Raw genomic sequence first — 27,609 nt, forward strand, 5'->3', positions numbered from 1 at the left:
AAGACAGTTTTGAAGTTGGAGGAGAAAATGAGATGGGAGTTTTGAAACAGAAATACACACAGTTCACACAGAGCTAGACAAAGACGAGCGTTTGCGGTTAAAAAGTATATAAATTGTACATTAGAGCCCTTGGGATCATTTAGAGCCATAGATGTCCATTATATGGAGAGATATCCTGAAATGTTTTTTTTTCTCAAAAAACAGTTTCTTTACGACTGAAAAAAGAAAGACATAAACATCTTGGATGACAAAGTGGTGAGTACATTATCTGTGAATTTTTGTTCTGGAACTGAACTACTCTCCTAAAACAGGAGAAAAAGTATTTGACAGTAGGGTGTGAAAACTTTTGGGCTTCGGACTTGAAATGCTCTGAAATTTTGTTTCTCAAGTAAATCCATTCTGTTTAAGCATTTGTTGATGTTTTCACAGCAATAAGAGACAAAATACTGTCTAAGAGGCAGTATTTGCATTCACTTTAGCACAAAAATTCGGTTAATGATATTCATTTGTACGCCAGTTGCAGGCTAGTTCTGCATAAAGGGTTGTTAGCAGACTACCGTGATCTGGCATACTATGCTGAGACTGTAAAACATCACTTCACTACTGTAGTCCAGACATCTGAATCGGCTCTTTAAAATGCAGAAAGTGCACTAGTCTACACCGCAAGTCTGGATGCGTGCCCTGTTATAACACTCTTCTCCGTCATTTGATGAATTACTTCTGTGAAGATCAATAGATGTTTCTGAAGTGTCTTGCTTACCAAGGTTGCATTTATTTGATCAGAAATCCAATAAATAAAAACTAAAATTAACTAAAATTAATGGATTTCTATTTATATGTTTTAAGATGTAATTTATTCTTTTGATTTCAAATTTCAGGATTCTTTAATGAATAAAAGTTCAAAATAACAACATTTCTTTAAACTAAAAATCTGTTGTAACATTATGTCTTTACTGTCACTTTTAATCAAATGCATAAAGTTTTGAACAGTAGTTTATATTGAAAGGAGACAAGTAACATGAATGACATGGCTTAAATTAAAGCTTAACGATTAGATTACTGGTGTTTAATGATAAGCTGCATGCAACAGTGGCACAGCTGTTTAGTAAATATTCCTCTCAGTCTTTTCCTGTTTTAATCCAAATTACTGTTGATAATCAAACAAACAACCACAGTAAACATCAAGCAGTAGGCATGATTTTATATGTACACACATGAACTGATAGCATCTCCTTTTAAGCTCTCAGTAGAGAGCGTAGCGGCTGGGAACACAGCCTTAAATGGACAGGAAATGGCTTTAGTTGAGCTCCAGTGAGAGAGAGAGAGAGAAAGACGTCAAAGAAAGTCCAGAAAGAACAGAAAAGTACACAGTGTGTCTGCAGTGTGTGTTTAACTACTGTTTCAGGTCATGTGTGACTACGTTTGGGCCCTAAACCACAAAAACAGTAGGCCTGCGCGGCGCACATGCGCTTTTCAGGGAGGATGAAAGAGTGAAAAACAGGCAAAGCATCGGAGTGCACTTTAATGTTTATGTGTGTGAGCATGCAGAGTGCTTAGACTGGCAGTCTGAGGGATTTAGAGCTCCAGTATCGTGTGTGTGTGTGTGTGTGTATGTGTGTGGTTGGAGGTGGAGAGCTGGATCACAGCAGAGATAATATTTACCCACTACTTTCCACACCCACAGCCTCTGAAGACCCCTCCTCCACAATTATCTCCATCTTAAAAACGCCTGGGATTCACAAGTAAACACGTCTTTCTAAACTAAATGTCTTTTCATTCCCATCTCTCCCCCTCCGTTCATTATCAAAGCGCTGTGACTTACTTTGGCAGACGTTATACTGTTGTCTTCGCCCTGAAAAACAGCTCTGAGAGTTCAAAGGGGAGTCGCAGGCCCCGCCTCTTTCCACACCCCACCCGTAACTTTCCACAGCAAAGCAATCGGTGCACAACGTGGTCAGAGAGAGAGAACGAGAGCGGGTCACAGAGAAAATTAAAGACCCGAGGAAACTCCTGCTGACTTAGATGAATAGTATGAATGCGCAGACTAAAACTATTCAAAATTGCTTTCAGTAACTGAAAAAAGCTGAAGTAAAATAAATATTAGATGATAATCTTAAATTAAAAATCTTAAAGGAAAATAAGGCTATTAAGACTTGCATGGATTAATGTACTGTAAATAATGTCTCTTACTGAAATATGTAGTAGAAAACCCATGAAAGACTTTTTAAAAAATCCACATTGTCCACATCCACCATTATTTCAATGATGTGAAATGGTTGCACTCGGTGGCACTACCTGTTGCTATATTTACCACAGCACAACTTGGAATACACAACTCGGAAAATAAAATACTGATATTATGCCACATTGCATGGCTTTTGGTTGTAATTTTCAGTCGAAGGGGAACAAGAGAAGTGATGCAAGTCTTCACTGTTTTTCCTAGCGATAAAAAGAGGAGAAAAGAATAGGACAAATAAAACTTCCTAAAGACCCATATCTTTGTTCTGTCCACGTTAGCTCTGATGCTTTTGAGGCTTTTAGTAGACCAAAACTACTGAAGGAGCTTACAAATGGCAGAGACAAGAAACGCTAGATGCCATCCTGGCAGGAAGTAAACATGCTGACGCTTGTTGTGACGCCGCAGCTGCTGAAGGAGTTTTTCAGCGTGGATTTCACTCGATATTCGGGGCGTTTAGACTCCTTATGGGGAAATCGATGGTACAGCATTTTGTTAAAGCCTCACTCTTTCAGTAGCTGTGGTCATTGTATTAGTATTTTATTTTCTGAGTTTTGTTGTGGTAAAAATAGCAACATGTACCCCAGTAGCTCACCAAGTACAACCATTTTACATCATAATAGTCCAAAATACGTATAAAACAATGTGGATTTTTTTTAAATAACGTAAATCTTTCATGGGTTTTCTACTACATATTTCAGTAAGAGACAACATTTATGTTATATTAAGCCATACAAGTCTTTTAATACCCAAGGTTCCCTTTTAAAGTAAATTATAAATATTGCTTTTGCAATACATTTTCTGAAATAAGGTTAACTTGATGTACTACAGTTAATAAATCTAAAACTAAAATAGAACTAAAGTTAAATAGAAATATAAAAAACTTTTATATATATATATAAAATAAATGATAGAAAATATATAAATATATATTTATAAATATATAAAATATATGTAAAAAATGTAAATAACAAAATTACTAAATGAAAATATAAACAATTTAAAAAAAAAACATAATTCAAAATCATATTTAAACTAAATTTAAAATTAAAAAAATGAAAATATAAAGAGCAAGTTAAACAGAAAATTAAAGACTTTCCAAAAGAAACTGTAGCTGACTTAGATTACACTGTAAAAAAATCTTTCAAAACGTTGTTTCAACTTAATATAATTTGTTACCGCACTGCCTTAAAATTTTTAGTTTAGTCAACTTCAATTTTAAGTTACTTAATGTTAATTTAAGTCAGCGGGGGAACAAATTATTTTAAGTTGAAACAACTATTTATTTTTTTTTTATTTTTTTACAGTGTAATAGTATGACTGCACAAATAAAACTAATAAAAATCGCTTTAAGTGATTGAATTAAAGCCGAAATAAAATATAAATATTAGAAACAAAAATTAAAACTTAAAAACCTTAAAAATACTGAAATGTTTAACGTGATGTACTAAAATTACTAAAACTAAAATAAAAATTAAATTATTTGTAGATACATATATGTGTATGTGTGATAGATAGATAGATAGATAGATAGATAGATAGATAGATAGATAGATAGATAGATAGATAGATAGATAGATAGATAGATAGAACTTGAAAGCTTAAGGGAAAAAAACTTTAAAAAAAATTCAACTTAAATGAGAAATAAACAGAAGTGAAAATAAATTAAAGCTAAATAGGATTACTTAGCACATAGCAAAATTACAAAACTTTTAACTAAAATCCAAATGAAAAATAAAACTATAAATAGAGCTGATCAAACAGAAAATTAAAGACAAATTTCACCAGAGGCCAAATGAAACTCCAGCTTACTTAGAGGGTTTGTGCGTTTATACTAAGCCCAATGCGCTGAGGATGGCAAAGCTACGTAGAGAGAGAGAGAAAGGGACTGCCTGCCTAGCACATCTCCCTACCCTCCAATTACTATAATGACGGCCTCCGCTAAAAAAGGACAGGCCCACTGCGTGTGTATGCGTGTGTGTTTATGTAAGTGGACCGAAGCCAGTCCTATCCGTCTATCCGTGCCCAGCTCCTCCCCACACACAGATATACACAAACGTCTGTGATTTATCCTCTCTAACAGACGCCCTCTCCTGCACTTGTACGTCTCATTGTCTGTAAAAGTGTGTTGCTTTTTTCATTCAATAAATCTGTCTCCCGTACCCTTTGTGGACCTGTACGCTCCAGAAGGAGGCTGTTTGTTAAAGGGGACAGAAAAAAGAAAGTCTTTCTATTTTTTGTGTGCTCGCCACTTTCATGAAAAGGTCAAACTCGGTACAAGCTGTGAGCTCAATTCTCGACTGCAGTCTCCCCCCCGGTCTGTCAAACGCCGGCCTATTTTCAACAACCTTTCACACATCTCTCCCTTTTACTGTCATCCTGTCTCTTCCGCTCTCTCTTTCATTTTCTTTCAATCTTGCATTTTTTTCCCCACATTTCCACCTTGCTCTTTTACTCCCATACTGTTTCTGTCATTTTCTCAGCACCCACACCTTTTTCGCTCTCTCTGCCATTCCCGCATTCGCTCTTGTTGGGCCCCGAGGACAATTTCATTGCTCTGATGTTGCTGTTTCATAGCTCGGGAGACTTAGTCAACGTGAAATCGAAATTGACCATATTGACTTGCCTGATGCATGTTTTTGGTCTTACTGCACACATTTTGTCAGTGAACATTACTCTAGAGCAAAAATTGTTATCATAATCTTGCTCCACCTATGAAATGACTTTCGTTTTTAATTTCTAATCCCATTCATTCATTGCAGTACGTCCTGTGCTACTCTTTGTTGTTGTTTCCTCTGAAATACGTCACATGAATGTAAAACGGTTGTGAATGTCTTATGTTGATTTAATGTTTGAGATCTTATGAAATTGATTGCAGGCTTTGGTATTTTGGCAAATCTGAGCATAGTTCGTGAGATTGTTGAGATCTCTTACGAAACTTTCCTTGGTAGCTGTGTTTTAGAATAATAACTGGCTTCTAGCTGGTCTAAGGTAGTCATTAGTTAGTCTGAGCTGGTCATTTGCTGGTGCAAGTGTTATTTTAGTATAATATAGCTTTTATGTTTATATTTTCATTTTTCATATTCATTTTAGTGTTAATTAACATTGTTATGTGTGTTTGTTGTGTGCACTTTTTTTATTATTCTGATATTTCTATAGCTTTAATTTTTATTTTAGTTTTTGTTATTGTAATCCACGTTGTCAACTTATTTGTTTCAGTTAGTAAAAAATGTCAAATAAAAATATTAGATTAAAAATGTACATAAACTCAAGAACTTAAACTCAGATGAGAAATGTTTTAATTGTAAAATTACTCAAACCAAAAAATGAAATAAAAATAAAAGCTAAAGAGAAATGTTAAGCACAAAATTACCAAAACTTTTAACTAAAATTAAAATTAAAAATATAAAGAGCATATCAAACATTTGGTGCAAGAGTTACTTTAGTATAATATAGCTTTTATTTTAGTATTTTAAGTTTTTTGTTTTAATTTTTATAGTTATAGTAACATTGTTATGTGCTTTTATGTACATTTTTATTTTATTTGTATTTATTTAAATATTTATTTAGTTTTCATTATATAGTTTTCATATATATATAGATTAGATTAAAAAAGTAAAAACTTAAACTAAAATGAGAAATAAGTTTTAATTGACAGTAAAATTACTAAAACCAAAAATGAAATAAAAAGAATAGCAACAGAAATATTAAGCACTTAACAAAATTAGCAAAACTTTTAACTAAAATTAAAAGTAGGAACAAAAATATAAAGAGAAGTAGAGTTTTATGTACATTTTTACTATTATTTAAATATTTCTTTAGATTTAATTTTAAGTCAACTTATTCTTTGTTTAGTAAAAAATATTTTAAAAAATATTAAATAACAATAAATAAATAAAAACTTAACCTGAAATGAAAAATATGTTTTAAATAAAAAATGTAATAAAAGTAAAAGCTAAATAGAAATATTAAACACATGACAAAATTACCAAAACCTTTCACTAAAATTACAAATAAAAATAGCAGATCAAATATTTGGCAAGCTGATCATTTGCTGGTAGCAAATGTTATTTTAGTATGACGGTTTTTATTTTTATATTTTCAGTTTCAATTTTAATTTTAGTGTTAGTAACATTGATATGTGCTTTTGTTATGTGCATTATGTTGCTTTTTAAATATTTCTTTAGCTTCTTTAGCTTTATAAATAAATTATATAAATATAAATTATAAATACTATATTGAAAAATGTAAAACTTGAACTTAAATGAGAAATCATTTAATGGACAGTAAAACTGAGTTAGTTGAAAAACAGTTAGTAGCCAATGCAACATTTATAATTGAATTTTGTAAGTTGAAAGGTTTTTAAGTTTGTTTGTTTGTTTTTTTTAGTTAACAATGTTGCAAAAGTTCTTAACTGCACCAAACCAGGTACAAGCACGTCTTAAGTTAGTCCTACACTGGTTTTGCATGGTAGCTGGTAAACCAGCTGGCACCATTAACTAATGGCCTGCTGTTTTCCAAAACCCAGCAATTAGCATAAGACTTTATAGAGAATACAAAGGTCTTTTTCTCAGAAGTAATTTCTGTTAGCTATTTTGCTAACACCCACCATTTTGCTAAACCACATGTCCTGCTTTCAAAGCCCCTCTGAAACATGTAAGCAACCCAGATGTCAGCAATCATGAACATGCACAACGATTCACATGCAGAGAGCGTTTCTGGCTAAGAGGCGTGGGCCGCTCCCCCGACTCTTCTCTGCTGTTTACGCAGTCACTGAGACAGGTATGACACATATTTCACTGACATCTGTCAGGAAGTTGGGATGTCTGTCAATTTACGAGTGGGTATTCCACAGCACCTTCAAGCAGAAGCCTCCAAGTGCTAAGCATCTCATTGCTAACTAGGAGAAAGAGTGTGAAAAATACCACGTATATTCTCATATCGTGACGTTTTTTTTTCCACACCACACCTCTTTCCATTTCTGTCGACGTTCCCTCACTCGCTCTGTGCACTTTGTGGCGTTTGCGAGTTTTTCGGCCTATTGTTGTGGTAATCCGCTCTGACCGTTTCCTGTTGCTGAGCCGTGTTCTTCTCTCTCTTCCCTTCCCAAAGCAGCGGCAGCACCACTCCTTCATCTAATCTACTGCAATTACAGCACTTCCCCTCGTCCCCCCAGCCGCCCACTCTCTCACGCTCTTAAGCGCACCGTTTGTGTTCGCGTGTCAGCGTAAACACGCCACCTGCGTCTTTCTTAATGTGTTTTTTTTTTTCCTTTTCTCTTTTAATTGTGCCGTGAAGTGTCGGCCTCAGACGGTGGCTCCTCTCGTCTTTGTCCTAGCGAACGTGGATGTGTTTTTATAGCCTGTATATGCGTGTACGCGCTTTTCTCTTCCTAATTAGTGTGTGTGTGTCCATTTTTTGTGTTTCTAAGTCATTCTTTGGTGTCCATGTCAAAGCTTCAAAGGACTTAAAATAGGTCTTTAATAGCAGAGTGTGTGTTTGGAGTGCTGCGGTTATGAGCTATAAGCAGGGGCAGGACTGTATTTATAGCAAAGCTGCTTTGTAAGGAGCCGTGGAGGAACATCAGAGAAAAGCAGCAGCCTTCAACTTGACTCGTTTCAGTTCTGTGGCTCGATTCCCTCAACCAGAGCTCGCTGCCCTCTCATTCGGCCCAGCTGAGAGCTCGTGAAGGACAAAGACACACACACACACACACTGAAAGTTCACCTCTGTTCCCTTTATGTTGCTCACATCTGGATTCAATTCAAAGTGACATCTATTTTTAGCTTGTTCCGTTTTTAGGCCATACACTTAGATAGAGACTCCATTAGATACGCTCCTGTGGGCTTTGGTTGACTTGTTCTTTGTGTGTTCCTTGTTTTTGATCTTCTTTTGTTTGCTTTTTTAATTAAATTCTGCTAGCCATCCAAAACCAAGTGGGAAAGTTTTGCAAGTTTAGCATTGGCAGTCAGCCCCTGCTGGTGGATGCTGTAACTGCACCATCTGGCATCTTTCTCCATTGATGGCCATTCAAAGTATTCATGTATCTGCTTTATTTTTATTTTTGAAACCGACAAATGCAATGGTAGATGTTTTACCAGTGCCTAATTAATTTTTGGGAGGATCCTACTGATTTTTTCCTTGGAATGAATATTTACTATATATTTATTATATGAATATAAGTGTTGTTATATATATATATATATATAAACATTTATAATTTAATAACAGTGTAATATTCTAAATATTAATTTACTTACATCTAATAACATTTTTCATGGGATGCACAATATTTATTGAATAATTATTATAGATGTAAGTCTTAATTCTTTTTGATTTTTAAATACATCTAAAATTATGTAACTGTTAAAATATAGTTTTGTCTTGCTTTTGTTGTTTTTATTCATTTTTAATATAAGTTTAGTTTTATTCTTATTTTAGTTTTAGTAAATTTAGAGTGTCAACATACTGTAATATTTATGAATATAATATTTATACTGTACATTACAGTGTTTTGATGCCTAAATTCTTATGTAGCATTAGGATTCTGATTGATTTTATTTTTTTATTTATTTAACAAAATAAACAAAATATTTTGACAAAATGGAATGCATTTTAATACCTGCTGTTTATCATTTTTAACCATAACATGAAAATAATTATCAGCTTATATTATAAATATACATTGTAATGTTGTGATGCCTACTTATATTTTCTATGGGATGCATAATATTTCTTGTATATTTGTTATTAATATAAAACATAATATATGTAATATACATCAAAACACTCATAATTTAATAACATTGTTAAATGTAATATTATAATTATACATTTACTTACATGTACTAACATGTTTTATGGGGTGCACAATATTTACTGAATAATTATTATAGATAAAAGGCCTAATTCATTGTAGTTCTTTTTAAAAATATATAAAATGATATAACTTAAAATATTGTTTCTTGCTTTTATTCATTTTTTAATGTCAAGTTTTAATTTATTTTTATTTCAATTTTAGTAAATGTAGAGTGTTAACATTTTGTAATATTTATACAATGTTATATTTACATTGTACATTACAACGCTTTCATGCCTAAATTAATATGCAAGTTAATTTATTTAACAGAACAAACAAAATATTTTGACAAAATAATACGCATTTTTAATACCTCCTATTTATCATTGTTAACCATAAGATGAAAATAATTATCAGCTTATATTATAAATATACATTATAATGTTGTGATGCCTACTTATATTTTCCATGGGATACACAATATTTGTTGTATATTTGTTATTAATATAAAACATATTATAATATATATCAAATATATATACATTTACTTACATCTACTAACATGTTTTATCGGATGCACAATATTTATTGAATAATTATTATAGATGTAATTCTTTGCAATTCTTTAAAAAATATATATAGTTTAAAAAATAGTTTTGTCTTGGTTTTGTCATTTTTCATTATATGTCAATTTAGTTTTCATTTATTGTAATTTAAATTTAAGTAAATTTAGAGTGTCAACATGTGTAATATTGCAACATATACATTACAATGTTTTGATGCCTAAATTTGTATGTAGCATTAGCATTCAAAAGGACTGATTTTGTTTTATTTTTAATTGAACAAAACAAAAAAAATTAACAAATAATATGCATTTTTAATAGCAGCCATTTATTTTTAACTATAGCATGAAAACAATTATCCGCTTTGATTATTCACCAGAATTTTGACATTGATTAATCCCTCATTTTTTTCCTGTCAGCTGTTGTTCACGTCGTTGCTCAGCATTGTTACCAGTGAAAAGTTTGAGACTATATATTTTCTCATGGCACCATCAGCCACCAGACCTCCTTGTACAAAACAGACAAAGAACCCCCTCAGTGGCCAGTTTGCTCAGCATTGCCACTATCTGGTCAGGATCTGTAAGTGCGGCCTGCCCCACTGTGCATAATTGGCATCTTCTCGGAATAATAATTAGAAATGGCACTCTGTGCTCGTCTCAGCACAAAGCTCAATAAACTCAAAGGTCTATGACTGGCTGAGAGGCATTTGAGTCATTATGCAGGTATTTAGAAGTGAGAGCATGTGTGTGTCTGTGCGCTCTGTCACATCTCCCTGGCTGTTTGCAACCCAGCAGATGTTCTCCATCCTCCCTGGGGGAAATCTGTTTCCCCTCTCCTCTTGGATCATCCAGCCCTCTTATATGTTAACAAGCTGCCGCTCTCCAACTAATAACCACATGCTCTCCTGACTTCCATCCTGGCAGAATCTTCACCAGCACTCACCGTGTCTCTCCAAGTTGTCTTTTCTCCCCTCTTCTCTTGGAGCACTTGCTCATCATAACCTTCTCTCCTCTCTGCACTCGTCTGCCATGGTAGCGGTAAATCAGATCAGACACAGTGTTCTGGTGTGTTCAGGGATGCATGGGATTCTGGTGTCCCCTCCTGGCTTCTTCACTGGCTTAAACCAAGATTGAAGATGCCGCCCTTTGTTTTAAGTCTGCCACAGATAGCTCAAGATGATACTCAAGATATATATATGGATGGATTACTCGGTATATATTAGTTGGTTATATATATATATATATATGTGTGTGTGTGTGTGTGTGTGTATATATGTATATGTGTGTGTGTATTAGGGCTGTGATATAATTAATGTATATATCAGAGAAATATGTTAGTACAAAATATTTTTATTATATATAAAAAATATAATAATACATATACTTATAAATATTTATTCAATATATACATAAATGTGTTTGTATTTATATATACATAATAATTACACACATCACACACACATATATTAGGCAAACTCAAACTTTTATTTTGTATGCAATTAATCGCAAAATTTATTTGCGATTTATTTTAAATATATATATATATATATATATATATATGTTAATTAAAAGTAAAAGTTGGTGTTTACATAATATATGTGTGTGTACAAATATTTATGTATGTATTAATAAATATACACACATCCATGTATATATTTAAGAAATATATGCAATATATATTTATATTTATATATAATATAAATCATATATGATTTTATTTGTAGTAAATGAATGGTTATTTATTTAGTTTATATATCATTAAAATATACATTATTAAAAAATATTATTACAATATATCAAGATATAATTAAAAAATGGTGCTGTCAAATTGATTATTTGCAATTAATCGCATCCAAAACAAAAGTTGGTGTTTACATAATATATGTGTGTGTACATTTATATTTCGTGTATATATTTAAGAAATATATGCAATATTTATATATAAAAATATTTATATATAATGCAAATCATATATTTTTTTCCTTATATACATGTACTTGTGTGTATTTATATACACATTTAAATATACACAGTACATGCATTATGTAAACACAAAAATTTATTTTGGATGCGACTAATTGCAAATTTAACAGCACTAATTAAAATATATTTGCACATAAATGTTATTTATATAACATTAACAATTAACATTTTTTAATGTAGGTTTATGTTAAATCATAAATATATATTGATTTCATTTATATCATTTATTGTTAATTTATATTTGTTGATAATACATCATCTGATGCTATAAAACCTGCACTATCCAGCATAACTGGATCACGTAAATTCATATTGACCCAAATTAATCTTTTTAACACATTGCCAACCAGTTCAGGCAAAGGTTATGAGTATCCATGGAAATTCATGCTTGCCTAAGTTGGCATTTTCAGAAGGGGTGTCGGTGAACATGATAAATGCGAGAGATTTTTTTTAAAAGCCCAAGAGTCATATTGGATCAGTGACATTTGGATCACATTTAATACCCCCAAAAAACACATTTCCTCTCTCCTTTCAGACGTGCACGACAGTATGGCGAGGTTTCGCGCAGTCGGGGTGTGGAACTACACCATGTTGACCCTGGCAGAGCATGAGAGGGTTTTGTACGTGGGCGCCAGAGAGCACATCTTCGCCCTGGATCCCAACGACATCAGCAGACAGCTCCGACCACAGGTATGTTCGGTCAAGAAAAAACATTTTATTTGATTCAGAAAAGCCCTGATGCACCCAATAAATACTAATCCACAGCCATCAAGCAAAAAGGGCATTAGCATTTTATCATTCAAAAATATCAGCATTTAAAAATGACTCACTCTTTCAATGCCACCGCCATTTGTAGTAAATTGCCAGTTGCGGCATTCATAGCGAATGCACGTTTTACATGCAGAGTGCTATTTGCTCGTAAAAAGTCATGTCTCTTTCTCTCCTAGATTGAGTGGTCTGCTCCAGTGGAAAAGAAAAGAGAGTGCGCAGCGAAGGGGAAGAATAACCAGGTAGCGGCTGATGTTGCATCCTTTATGTTTTAACAGCTTTACTTTGTCTGGCCTTGCTGAAATGCATTTACTCTCCCTCCCTCTCACCTATTTTCTCTTTGTGTCTCTCGCTGTCATGGCCGTCTTTGCAGACTGAGTGCTTCAACTACATACGCTTCCTGCAGAGCTACAACCACACATACCTGTACACATGCGGGACGTACGCCTTCCAGCCCAAATGCACCTATATTGTGAGTGTGCGCTCTTATCTTTGACTCAGAAATCCATCTCAGCCGCATGATCAAGTGGAGCAGGCTGTGATATGATGGAGGAGCTACATTTGCTGTGTAGTTGAGAATTGTTAGGATTTTAAAATGTTTTTGAAAGAACTCTCATGCTTTTATGCTGGATATACAGTAAATTGAAACATTGTTGCAATGTACACTACCAGTCAAAAGCTTTTGAACAGGAAGATTTATAATGCTTTTTAAAGTAGTCTCTTCTGCTCACCAAGCCTGTATTTATTTCATCCAAAGTACAGCAAAAACAGTAACATTTTGATGTTTTTACTATTTAGAAGAACTGTTTTCTATTTGAATATATTTTAAAATATAATTTATTCCTGTGATTTCATGCTGAATTTTTAGCATCGTTCTGATCATTCTAAATCATTCTGATATTCTGATTTGCTGCTCAAAAAACATTGATTATTATTATGATGTTGAAAACAGCTGAGTAGAATTTTTTCAGGTTTCTTTGATGAATAGAAATTTCAGAAAACAGCATTTATCTGAAATAGAAATCTTTTGTAACATTATTAATGTCTTTATCATCACTTTTGATCAATTTAAAGCATCTTTGCTAATTAGAAGTTTTTATTTATATAATTTCTTTCCAAAAAAAAAAATATATATATATATACTGACTTTGGATCTTTCTAGTCATCAAAGAATCCTGAAACAATTTACTCAGCTGTTTTGATAATAATAATATCAAAAAATGTTTCTTGAACAGCAAATCAGCATATTAGAATGATTTCTGAAGGATCATGTGACACTGAAGACTGGAGTAATGATCAAGAATAAATTACATTTTAAAATATATTCAAATAGAAAGCCGTTATTTTAAATAATAACAATATTTCAAACTTTTACTGCTTTTGCTGTACTTTGGATCAAATAAATACAGGCTTGGTAAGCAGAAAAAAACATTAAAAAACTTTTGAGTGGTAGTGTTTATTGGAGTATATCTTAAAAAGTAATTTATTCCTATGATGGCAAAGCTGAATTTTCAGCAGCCATTAATTACGGTTCAGTGTCACATGATCCTTCAGAAATTAAAATGCTTATCGGTGCTTAATTATTAATAATGGTTCTTATTATAATCAATGTTGAAAACTCTTTTTACTGCTTAATTATTTTGTAAAAACAATGATGCATTGTTTTCAAGATTCTCTGATGAATAGAAAGTTCAATTATTTGAAATAGAAATCATTTGTAACATTATAATAACATAATATTATGTCTTTACTATCACCTTTGATTAATTTCATGCATCTTTGTTGAAGAAAAGAATTAATTAAAACTGTCAGGATTTACACAGAAATGTAAAAAAACAGCAAAACTGTTTTTAACATTGATAATAATTTTTTTAAATAGCAATTTAGCATATTAGAATGATTTCTGAAGGATCAGGTGACACTGAAGACTGGAGTAATGATGCTGAAAATTCTGCTTTCCCATCACAGAATAAATTACATTTTAAAATATATGCAAATAGAAAACAGCACTTTTAAATTATAATAATATTTCACAATAATACCGTTTTTACTGTAATTTTTTAAATAAATGCAGCCTTGGTGAGCATAAGAGACTTGTTTCAAAAACATTATTCCAGTCTTTTAAACCGGTAATCTATGTGCGTGTGTGACTCAGCGAGTGGCTTCCAGTGTGTCAAAGTGAAATATATCAAATGTAAATGAGGATGTGTTATCACGCAGCGTGGACCGATGTGATAAGACGGCATGTTGTGCGTGTATTGTCGTTGTGTGCGCGCACTTATTTGTGTGTGGGCAGAAGGACGATACAAGAGGGCTCAGCTGCTGCTTAAACTCTAGTTGGCAAACACGGCCGGTGGCGCAGTGTGTGTACATTAGGTCATGTGTGTGTGTGTGTGTGTGTGCTCGATCCATATGTGACCGTTTCTGTCTTTGTCTCATAGAATGCTGATCATTTCACTCTGGATAGCGCCGCCCTGGAGGACGGCAAGGGAAAGTGCCCCTACGACCCTGCCAAGGGTCATACAGGCCTCATCGTGGGTGAGTTATGCATTTCTGACATGCAGAAACCTGCATTATGATTCTTGTGTCTTGTGTGTGGGTGTCCTTATGTGTTCGGTGCAGCCTGTGGATGCGTTTATTTCTCCTCTCTTCCTACACTTGGGAGAGAATGGAGTCCCTCTTTAATATCTCTTAACCGCGAGGCTGTAGACAGGAGTGCGTGCATGTGCGCCTGTTCCCGCTCTAAGCGTTCTTCTCTTTTCCTAGACAAAGAGTTGTACTCCGCCACCCTCAATAACTTTCTGGGCACTGAGCCCGTAATTCTGAGAAACCTGGGACAACAACATTACAGCATGAAGAGTGAATACCTACCGGCTTGGCTAAACGGTAAGTCTAAAACACACACATACACAAAATATATATCATGCTTCTGCTGAGCAGACCAGCTTATGTTGTCTTGATAAATATGGATGACCAGCGTTATCAGCACTAGAACAGTCAACAAACCATGTTGCTTCTTCAGTCATGGATTACGGACATGGAGTTTTTGGATTCAATTGTTGGCAACTTAAAGGGACAGTTCACCCAAAAATGAAAATTCTGTCAGTAATTACTCACCCTCATGTCGTTCCAAACCATAAGACCATCTTTCAACTTTGGAACACAAATTAAGATATTTTTGATGAAATCCGAGAGCTTTCTGAGCCTGCATAGACAGCAATGCAACTGACACATTTAAGGCCCAGAAAGATATTGTAAGGACATTGTTAAAATAGTGCATCAGTGGTTCAACTGTAATGTTATGAAGTGTCAGGGCCAGAAAGCTTTTGGATTTCATTAAAAATATCTTAATTTGTGTTCTGAAGATGAACGAAGGTCTTACAGGTTTGAAACGACATGAGGATGAGTAATTAATGACAGAATTTTCATTTTTGGGTGAACTGTCTCTTTGGCATGATTCTGCATTGCTTTCATAATTTTCATATTTTACATATTATATTCTCATATTATACATATTAAAGGAGTAGTTTATTTCCAGAACAAAAATTTACAAATAATGTACTCACCCCCTTGTCATCCAAGATGTTTATGTCTTTCTTTCTTCAGTCGTAAAGAAATGATGTTTTTTGAGGAAAACATTTTAGGATTTCTCTCCATATAATGGACTTCAATGCTCCCCCCATGTTTGAACTTTCAAAATGCAGTTAAAATGCAGCTTCAAAGGGCTCTAAATGATCCCAGCTGAGGAAGAAGGGTCTTATGTAGCGAAACGATTGGTTATTTTCTAATAAAATGTACAATTTATATACCTTTTAACCGCAAATCCCGTCTTGGTCTAGCTCTGCGTGAATTGTGTGTATTCCTGTTTATGACAGTTAGGGTATGTTGAAAAACGTATTTTCCATCTTATTTTCTCCTCCAACTTCCAAATCGTCCTACATTGCTGTTTTACCTTTTTTTCTAAAGGGTGTTTAATAATTTTTGCATGTTCACTTTGCAAACACTGGGTCAGTATTTTTTGCAGCGATGTAGACCAAGACGGGCATTTGCGGTTAAAAAGTATATAAATTGTACATTTTATTAGAAAATAACCAATCGTTTCGCTACATAAGACCCTTAGTCCTTTGAAGCTGCATTTAAACTGCATTTTGGGAGTTCAAACTCACCGGCTCCATAGATATCCATTATATGGAGAGAAATCCTGAAACGTTTTTCTCAAAAAACATAATTTCTTTACAGCTGAAGAAAGAAAGACATAAACATCTTGGATGACAAGGGGTTGAGTACATTATTTGTGAATTTTTGTTCTGGCAGTGAACTACTCCTTTAATATTACACATAGTTATAATATTTCTTGTCTTTTATTTGTAGTAAATGTCTGGAACAATTAACATTTTTACAGCATTTATTAACTGGGAATAAACCTTGTTACTTCTGCGGACATGGATTACTGAGTTATTATCTGGATTCAATTGCTACAATCTTGTATTGTTTCATTCTTCAAAACTCATCTCTGAGTCGTTGTCATAGCAACAGGTCCATAAGCTCAAACCTGGTTTGTTTAACGGAAACAGGATTAGATTTTGGCTGTTAACATCTGTCCCAGCCTCTGCATCATTTTTTGTGAGTGCACCCTGTTGAAACAGAGGATGTAATAATGTAGTATTATTATAATTCTTTTAATAATAGCGTAATTTACAATGATATAATCATATTGTTGAAAATAATAGGCACAGATGTTTTACCCAGTGTGAAGTAAGACGTGAGGGAATAATTTCCCTTACATCAGCAGCAGACTTTGTCTGATCTGTGCATTAACTGCAGCACAGACAATGATTTTCGGTTCTTGGTGTTGTCATCAACTCAGGAGATGCTGTCTGTTGTGCCATTAGAGAAGTGTACCTGCTGCTCTTACGTAATAAGAAATCACTTATGATTTTCATAGTTTCCCGGCCACATTTCCGGCTTTTAAAAAGAGCTTTTATGCCAGGATGCATGACAGAATGTGTTAGGTTCATCTGGATGCATTAGTAACTAATACAGAAAAAACACATGAAACCTGTAGACATTAAATTGATCAAAAATTACAGCAAATACGTTCACATTGTTAAAAAATGTTTCTGTTTCAAATAAATGCTTTAAATAAAAGAAAATCCTAAATTTAAAAAAAAAGTACATTTTACATAAAAATATTAGGCAGCACAACAGTTTTATAATTGATAATAATAATAAATGTTCCTAAGCACCCAATCAGCATATTAGAATGATTTCTAAAGCATCATGTGACACTGGAGTAATGATGCTGAAAATTCAGCTTTGCATCACAGGAATAAATGAGAAAACACAGTAGTCTTGTGTGCATGTTTTCATATTGTCTATATGTCCAGATTCATACATTAAAATAGAATAAAATGATCTCAGTGACTCATTCCAGGTGTGTTAAAGGGTTACTCCGTCCCAAAATGAAAATTTTGTTATTAATCACTAACCCTATATCGTTCCAAACCCGTAAAAGCTTCGTTCGTCTTCAGAACACAATTTAAGATATTTTGGATGAAAACCGGGAGGTTTGTGACTGTCCCATTGAATGTCAAGTAAATAACACCGTCAAGGCCCACGTCAAGTATGAAAGACGTCGTCAAAATAGTCCATCTGCCATCAGTGGTATCCGCGTGGCGCAGCTGACACAAAACGACGTACGCAGTTTGCGCCCAGCAGATGGGACTTTAAGCAACAGCTTCCAATGGAACGGCTACGATGACCGGAAATAAGCTGTTACACCGCCGTAGCCGAGAACGTAAAAGCATTAAGCAGCCGTAAACAAGATTCATTTATTTAAGTACAGATTATGGATTATGAGGACGATGTTTAGGCAATACTTACATTGTTCGTTTCACATCGTTTCTAGTCTCAGTGCTACCTGAGATGCTGATGCTAACAGCAGACATATGTTTGTAAAAATGAAAAAAAACGTAAAAATTAACTTACGTTTAAAACATATCTACACAGATTAAATGAAAGACTAATGGTAGAATCATATACTGATGGAATTACAGTGGTATAAACTATAAAACATAACGTTTATCTACCTAATCTGCGCTACGGTGACGAATTGCTGAATAAAGTCATTATTTTTGTTTTCTTTCCGTACTAAAAGTATTCTCGTAACTTTGTAGAATTATTCTTGAACCACTGATGGCAGATGTACTATTTTGACAACGTCTTTCATACTTTTCTGGGCCTTGACAGAGGTATTTCCTTTTCAAGACAATGGGACAGTAACAAACCTCCCGGTTTTCCTCCAAAATATCTTAAATTGTGTTCCGAAGACCAACAAAGCTTTTACGGGTTTGGAACGACATGGGGGTTTTAAGTGATTAATAACAAAATTTTCATTTTGGGGTGGAGTAACCCTTTAATCAAATCCAAGCATGTGTTTGAAGAACCGAATCATCCAGAGAGGAATTATCACAGTTAAAAGATCTGGTCTAGAAGGTATTATCTCAGACATTCTGTATTAAGCAATGTACAGGGAACATAGTCCTGATCTTTCCAGCAGGGTTAATCCGAATTCAACTCAATAAACAATGTCCCAAGGTGAAAAGTTGAGATCTTTTATCTGTTCATCAAGTAACCACCAGCCTCTTATCTGTTAAGCGCTGTGTCCCCAATTCTAACACATCCTTCCATATCTTTCTCTGTTGTCTGGTACAGAGCCAAACTTCGTGGGTTCGGCGTTGGTCCGGGAGAGCCGCAACAGCAAAGATGGAGACGACGATAAGATCTACTTCTTCTTCAGTGAGAGAGCGGTGGAGCTGGACTGCGACAGCGATCTGACTGTGGCACGGGTGGCTCGTGTGTGTAAGGTGTGTGAAAGAGTAAACTCTGGAAGCATATACACCTTAACTAAACTACCAGTCAAAAGTTTGTGAACAGTAAGATTTTTAATGTTTTTAAAGAATTCTCTCCTACACTTATTTGATCCAAAATACAACAAAAGCAGTAATATTGTATAATATGTTTTTCTATTTAAAATAACTGCTTTTTGAATATATTTTCAAATGTAATTTATTCCTGTGATCAAAGCTGAATTTTCAGCATTATTACTCCTGTCTTCAGTGTCACATGATCCTTCAGAAATCATTCTAATATGCTGATTTGCTGTTCAAGAAACATTTTTTATTATTATTATTATCCAAAGATCAGCATTTATCTGAAATAAAAAGCTTTTGTAACATTATACACTATACCATTCAAAAGCTTGGAGTCAGTGTTATTTTGGTTTGGAGATTATAGAAATTAATACTTTTATTTAGCATGGATGCTTTAAATTGATTAAAAGTGATGATAAAGACATTTATAATGTTACAAAAGCAGTTCTTTTGAATTTTTTATTCATCAATGAAACCAGAAAAAAAATCTTCTCAGCTGTTTTTAACATAATAATATATATATATTTTTTGTTTGTTTGTTTGTTTGTTTGTTTGTTTGTTTTATCAGCAAATCAAAATATTAGAATGATTTCTGAAGGATCGTGTGACTGGAATAATGATGCTAAAAATTCAGCTTTGAAATCACAGGAATAAATTTATATTCAACTAAAAACATTTATTGTAAATAATATTTAAAAACATTAAAAATCTTACTGTTCAAAAACTTTTGACTGGTAGTGTATAAGACCAGAAGTTTCTTGATTAAAGCATTTTAAAAAAATATATGGTTTCAAATATATTTTTATTCCTTTTAAAATGTATTGGTCATTGCAGAGCTATTTAAAATTACTAAAAGGAATTCTGTCATATTAATTGAGAGACTACATTAATATTGTTATAAAAATATTTATATAAAAATTTTGTAATGAAATATTTAATTATATTTATATATTTAATTTATATTTAATTTTTATATTTCCTTAAAAATGCATTTGTTACACAACACGACTATTTAAAATCACTAGTGAAGGCAGGTTTTTGCGAACTGAAGGATCACATGAATATTATTTTATATTTAGAATATTGTTATATTTTATATATTTTATATTTTAATATAGTATATTATGTCTATTTCAATAATCCAGTATACATTATTTATTATAATGTAGATATAAATTTAGAATTTTTAGTAATAAAATATACATTTTTATATATATATTTATATATTTTAAAATGCATTTATCATACTACATGACTATATCAAATTACTTGTGAAGGCAAAAAGGGTTTTATGACATTAACTGAAGGATTAAATAAATTTTATTTTTAAAAAGTTTTTAAAATCTTAATACATTTATATTAATTTATTTTTATTTATTTGTTTTAAAATACTAGTGAAGGCCAAAAGGGTTAATTGCACAATTTTAATTGAGAAATCTGTTTCTCACCATGATCTCACTGTGGTGCGTGTGGCACATGTGTAAGATGAGAACATAACTTCTGAACTCATATATATTAGAAGTATATGAGCAGAAGGTTGCTGAGTGAATTTAGCTCTAGGGCCATTGTTCCTGTATGAAGTGTCCTGCGAGTCGCTTTGAACTAAATGGCTTCGTGCTTCACTTTTCAGGGAGACTTGGGCGGCACACGGACCCTACAGAAGAAGTGGACCACCTTCCAGAAAGCTCGGCTGATGTGTTCTTTCCCTGAGCGCCACATCACCTTCAATAACCTGCGTGCTGTCTTCACCCTGCCTGGGGCGGACTGGAGGAGCACAAGCTTCTACGGCATCTTCCACGCGCAGTGGTGAGCGAACCCTCCTGCCATGCCTGTCCGTGTCATAAATATTTCTCTCTCTTCCACCTCCTGACGTAGTTGTGAAAGTCGCACTGTCCTCTGCTTATATAAAAGTGTCACCGTGCCAAACATCCAGCCGTGTTCCTCAAGTGTAGAAAATGCTGCACTGTCATTATGTTGACAGTAAGGCTATTACTGTAATAAACCAGCCAATGTAGCGCAGTCATTTAGTTCAGATTGGCTGACTTTTTTCCTCTCTTTTTCTTCATCCTTTGCTTTCTCTCTCTCAGGGGGGATGTGGATGTATCTGCTGTGTGTCAGTACCAGATCGGAGAGGTGAAGAATGTGTTCGACGGGCCGTATAAGGAATACAGGGAGTCGTCTCAGCGATGGGGCCGATACACTGGCACCGTGCCCAGTCCACGACCTGGAGCGGTGAGCTTAGCAGCCGTTGTGATGGGAGGCCGAGAAGGCGTCCGTGACTAAGCACTCGGCTAAAAATAGATTTTTGTGCATTCAGTAATTTTTTCACCCCGTAAATCAAAACTTAATGAGTGTCCTGTAGGATTGCAGCATTTTATAAATATCTTAAAGAATTTGAGTGGGAGTGTGTTATATCAGAAAAGGTGATTTGGAATATTTTTTATGTGACCCTGGACCACAAAACCAGTCTTAATTAGCATGGGTATATTTGTAGCAATAGCCAAAAATAAACTGTATTGGTCAAAATGATCGATTTTTCTTTTATGCTAAAAATCGTTAGGATGTTGAGTAAAGATCATGTTCCATGAAGACACTTTGTCAATTTCCTACCGTAAATATATCAAAACTTAATTTTTGATTAGTAATATGCATTGCCATTTGGACAACTTTAAAGATGATCTTCTCAATTGTTTTTTTTTTTTTTTTGCAACTTCAGATTCCAGATTTTTACGTAGTTGTATCTTGCCCAAATATTGTCCTATTCTAACAAACCTATTATTTATTCTGCTTTCAGATGATGTATAAATGTCAATTTAAAAAAAAATGACCCTTATGACTGGTTTTGTGGTTCAGGATCGCAAACGTATAAATATTTTAAGATAAAGCAAAGAGCTCTGGACTGTGGAAGCCTGTTTCTGCCACTGAAATAAAAATAAAATAATGTTTGCTTGTTATGAAGTCAGAATTGCCAGATATAAACTCACAAGTTTTTTTCAGACAAATTCGAGTTTGACTTGAATTCTGACTTTTTTTTCTCAGGATTGTGACAATTGCGAGATACTGTACAAATGAGCCATTCTAAGAAATAAAGTCAAAATTGCAACTTTGTTTCTCATAATTGCAAGTTTATATCTCAGAATTCGCAGAAAAACAAGTCAGAAAAATAAAGTCAGAAAGTCACAATTACCCTTTTTTTACCTTTTACCTTTATTTATTTATTTTTTTTTGGCAAACCGGGTTTCCATACTGTATTCAATTAAAATTTATTTGTAAAGCACTTTTCACGATACATATCGTTGCAAAGCAACTTTGCAGCAAATTAAAGTTTTTACAATATATTTAGTAGTAGCTTGTCAAGCTGATGTACATATGGCAGAGATGTATGGTAAAGATCAATTGATGACGTAATCAAACAGACAAAGAACACTATAAATTAGTAGCACATATATATAAATATATATATATATATATATTTATATTATCCTGGAGTAATGATGCTGAAAATCTAGTTTTACTATTACTTGAATAAACTACATCTGTATGTATTAAAATAGAAAACAATTATTTTAAATAATATTTTACAATATTACTGTTTTTGCTGTATTTTTGATCAAATAAATGCAGCCTTGGTGAGCAAGAGAAAAATTCTTGAAATTGCATTCAAGATTCTTAGAATTTAAATTAATTAAAAATTAAAGGCAGAAACTTATGCTGCTTTTTTAGCTGAAATACAAAAATGCTTTGCTTTTCCTTGGACCAACTTAAAAGAATGCGTAATTTCCCATAATTCTTTCTTATTTCTTCTTTATTAAGTGGGGTGTATTTTACTTTGTATTATGTTGTTTAAAAAATATTTATCATATATGATGTGTTATATTAAAGGGATAGATCACCCAAAAATGAAAATTGTCATTAATTACTCACCCTCATAAGGTTTCAAATCTGTAAGACCTTCGTTCTTCGATATTTTTGATGAAATCTGAGAACTTTCTGTCCCTGCATAGAGAACAACAGAGCTGATACGTTCAAGGCCCAGAAAGGTAGTAAGGACATCATTACAATAGTCCAATTTTATTATGGTTGAACAGTAATGGCAGAGACTGACATGGAAGTAAAATTGGACTATTTTAACGATGTCCTTACTACCTTTCTGGGCCTTGAACATTTTAGTTGCATTGCACTTGAATTTCATCAAAAATATCTTAATTTGTGTTCTGAAGATGAGCGAAGGTCTTACGGGTTTAGAACAACACGACGGTGAGTAATTAAAGACAGAATTTTTTCATTTTTGAGTGAACTATCCTTTAAGTTATTAAGTTAAAATCCCTAGTCAACTCAAAAGACGTTCCTTTCTTGCTCTTTCCACAGTGCATTACAAACTTTGACAGGGAAAACGGCTACAACAGTTCTCTACAGCTGCCGGACGCTACGCTAAACTTTGCCAAGAAGCATCCGCTAATGGAAGACCGGGCGGAAGCTCGCCCCCTGCTGCTTACTAAAGGGATCAACTTCACTCGACTAGCTGTGGACAAAGTGAGCTCACTGGACCAGAGATCCTACAACATGCTCTTCATAGGCACAGGTATGTTATTGAAAGTGAAATGTGTAAATGGATTCACGCACAAAATATTACACAGCAAATAAAAGCAATATTTCTTTGTCAAGAGGGTTAGTTGACAGTTTCCTGCAATGTCTTCCTTGGTCTTTTGTCCTTTTGTGCACAAGTGTGAATAGAGCAGCCAAAGAAAGCATTTTATTAGCCATAATGTTGTGGCTAAGTGGGAAAGTCACCTCCGCCAATTGATTCCTGTCATGCAGGAAGGTCAGTCCTTCAAATAAAAATTGAAAAGATGTATTTGGCCTTGGCAATTTCACATAAACACATTCACACTCAAGGCTCAACCGTGTGTGTGCAGCTTTTTAAAGCATCCAGTGAGTCTAGTGTTGAACCAATTGCACACAAAAGACAAAGACCTAGCCTTAACCTGGTTAAAATAAGATTTTCACAAAGGTGAGCTGTAATGTTGTGTGATATTTTAAACAATTTGCCATTTTTTAATAATTAGTATTCGGTTGTAATTTAACATTATATTAAACATCACATTAATTAAGAGACTTAATGAGTGGTATTATAAAATATATATTTATTATAAAATATATGCTTCAAAATATATTTTACACTTAAAAAATGGTTTTAAGACCATTTAGACACTGCATGAAAATTATTATAAAATATATTTTTTATCATAATATATATGATTTAAAATGTTTTTTTACACTAAAACACTTTTTACACTTTTTTATGTCAAGACTTTAAAATTACTAGTGAAGCCAAAAAGGGTTTTATGACAATTTAGACACTGCATGAAAATTATTATAAATAATTTTTTAAAATAAAGTACAGATTTTTAAATATTTTTTATTGTTTTTTTAAAAAAAAAACATTGCTTTACCAAATACTGAATGTTATTATAAAATATATGATTTAAAATATATTTTTACATACAAAATGTATTTTTTCTGTCTCAATTTCAAAAATTCATTAAAAATTACTAGTGTAGGCAAAAAGGGTTTAATGACAATTTAGATACAGCATGAATATTGTTATAAAATATATTTTTATAATAAAGTGTATTTTTTAAATATATTTTAATTTTTTTAAAAAAGCATTTGATATACTGAATGCTAAATGTTGTTATAAAATAATTTTTATTATAAAACATGCTTTAAAATATATTATTAAACTTTTAAAAATGTATCAAGGCTATTTAAAATTACTAGTGAAGGCAGAAGGTTTTTATGACAATTTAGACACTGCATTAATATTCCTATAAAATATATTTTTATAATAAAGTGTAGATTTTCAAATATATTTTTATTTTTAAAAAATGCATTTGCTATACTGAATGCTGAATGTTAGTAAAAACTGTATTATAAAATATATGATTTAAAACGTGTATTTTTATAATACATATAATAATTTTTTTAAATACTTTTAAACTTTAAAAGGTCTCAAGACCATTTAAAATGACTAGTAAAGGCAAAAGAGTTTAATGACAATTTAGACACTACATAAATATTATTATAAAATATATTTGTATAATAAATTATACGTTTTTAGATATATTTAAAATTTAAAAAATACATTTACCATACCACAGGATTATTTCAAATTACTATTAAAACATTTTTATTTGTTTATTTATGTATACTTAAAAGTTTTTGTCACCACAGAACGATGTAAAATCACTAGTGAAGACAAAAAGGGTTTTATGAAATCATAGTTTAGAAACTGCATAAATATTATTATAAAATATGTATTATAATATACATAAGTGCATTTTTACAAATTTATTTGTCATACTGCAGGACTGTTTAACATTATTAGTGAAGAAAAAAATGTTTTACATCATATATTAATTGAGAAACTACATTATAGTTTTTAAAAAAAGTAATTGTTTAAAAACCCTTTAATATGTATTTATCACACTGCAGGACTATTAACAATTACTAATGAAAGTAAAATGGGTAAAAAATAAAATATACCCCTCCTCCTATACATTCATATAAGATTAAACCTAATATCAACTAGCATTAGCTGTTTTGAGTGCAGGCAGCACCTGAGGCAGATTGTGGGTTTGTGTGTGTGTGGCAGAGAAAATCAGAGTTTTGGATTGAGGATTAAGAGTGAACATAGATACTCTGACATGAGCAAAAGTGGCAGGGTGGATTTGTAAAGCACACCCTGTAGCTCTTCCACTCTCCTCCGTTATCCCTTTTTTCCGCTCTCTCCCTTTTTCTCCCAGACTGAGAGAGGGGTCAGTGGCACATTATCTGTGACAAGCACTGTGTGTGAGAGAACGGGATAAAGCGCACACACACACAAAAACACACACATAAGGAGTTATGATAGGTCACGGCACCAGCTGGGGTGTATTCAATTTTCCTGCCGGTAATCGGCGTAACCTTGTTCCTAAAATCCAATGACGGAGAAATATGCCATGTGTTGATGATGCATTAATAGACTATTTGTCTCTCCTCTGCCTTTTCCCCTCTCTGTCCCCATTCCATTATTTCTTTCTTACTGAATAATCTATCCCCCCATCTTTCCTCTCGCTCTCATTGTTTGTCGTTCAGCGGACGGATGGCTCCAGCGCGTCGTGATTTTGGGTTCAGAGGCTCATGTGATAGAAGAGATCCAGCTGTTTGATCGGCAGCAACCGGTGGACAGCCTCACCATCTCGCACAGCAAAGTAATTTCTGATCTGTTTTCTCACTGAGCCAATCTCTTTGAACCTAGCTCTCCTGCCTGACTAGCATTAACTGGTTTTGTTCAAACCGAGAAGGAAAACAGTGCACTGATAACTGAAAATAACTGACTTGCTTGTATTGTTTTCCTTCATTTATTCCCGAATCTTTCCCATTCTTTCTCCACAGAAGTATTTGTACATTGGCTCACGCTCTGAGGTTCTTCAGCTGCCCTTGGCAAACTGCAGCCGGTACCATTCACAGCCAGACTGCCTGCTGTCCCGAGACCCGTACTGCGCCTGGGACAGCGAGGGACGCGCGTGTGTCCGCATCGACCTCCACCGCGGGTAAATTCATCTATCTTTTAGTTAGTTCTGCCACTAACATCCGCTCGTTTAGACATGTCTCTCCTTTCTGTTTCTACTCTTGCTTTCCTCCGCCATCGTTTTGCAAAGGCAAAACCCCCTCTGTTGTCCTCCACAGGTCTCTCTTTGTACTTTTATGCTGCATCCCTATAGCAGTGTGTATAGTCAGCCTTATGACACATTGTCAATATTTGTGCTCCCCCCACAGCTCCACATCCACACTCTCGCAGGACCTCATGCTGGAGCGGTTCAACCGAGGAAAAGCCAAGTTTGATAAGCCTTTCTCCATCCCCAGTCCCGGTACGTCAGACTTACGCTGCCCCCTGCAGGTCCCCCCTCTAGTGAGCGGGTTTCCATTAGGGACTTTTAGGGACATTGACTACTACTATTAATCACATCATTGAGATTACTATGTGTGTATATATTTATATATGTATAGATAGATAGATAGATGGATACAGATAGGTAAATATAGATATATAGATATATAGTCTTGCCTTCTATACATACTCTCAGTTGCCTGATGTAGTCAGAATTGTGAGATAAAAACTAACAATACGGACTTTTTCTTGCAAATGCGAGTTTATATCTCAAATTCGGACTTTTTTTTCTTAGAATTGTGAGTTTATATCTTAATTCTGACTTTATAGTTAGTTATTAAGTCAGAATTGAGTTAAGTCAGAGTTATAAACTAAGTGAGATATAAACTAAAAGTC

General features: G+C 33.5%; 1 protein-coding gene across 1 annotated transcript in view; it reads left to right on the forward strand.

The window, feature by feature from the left end:
* The window catches only part of sema4c (sema domain, immunoglobulin domain (Ig), transmembrane domain (TM) and short cytoplasmic domain, (semaphorin) 4C), a 73,193-nt gene that overhangs the window by 39,873 nt on the left and 5,711 nt on the right, over positions 1-27,609 (forward strand). Inside the window, exons 3-14 of the mRNA XM_051109665.1 lie at positions 12,116-12,270; positions 12,528-12,590; positions 12,722-12,820; positions 14,790-14,886; positions 15,115-15,234; positions 19,063-19,214; positions 20,911-21,086; positions 21,368-21,512; positions 23,649-23,862; positions 26,418-26,533; positions 26,718-26,875; positions 27,102-27,193. Of these exons, the coding sequence (XP_050965622.1) occupies positions 12,116-12,270; positions 12,528-12,590; positions 12,722-12,820; positions 14,790-14,886; positions 15,115-15,234; positions 19,063-19,214; positions 20,911-21,086; positions 21,368-21,512; positions 23,649-23,862; positions 26,418-26,533; positions 26,718-26,875; positions 27,102-27,193 (1,587 nt within the window). The remainder of the gene's footprint in view (positions 1-12,115; positions 12,271-12,527; positions 12,591-12,721; positions 12,821-14,789; positions 14,887-15,114; positions 15,235-19,062; positions 19,215-20,910; positions 21,087-21,367; positions 21,513-23,648; positions 23,863-26,417; positions 26,534-26,717; positions 26,876-27,101; positions 27,194-27,609) is intronic.

This window comes from Labeo rohita, chromosome 5, assembly GCF_022985175.1.
Source record: "Labeo rohita strain BAU-BD-2019 chromosome 5, IGBB_LRoh.1.0, whole genome shotgun sequence".
Lineage (NCBI taxonomy): Eukaryota > Metazoa > Chordata > Actinopteri > Cypriniformes > Cyprinidae > Labeo > Labeo rohita.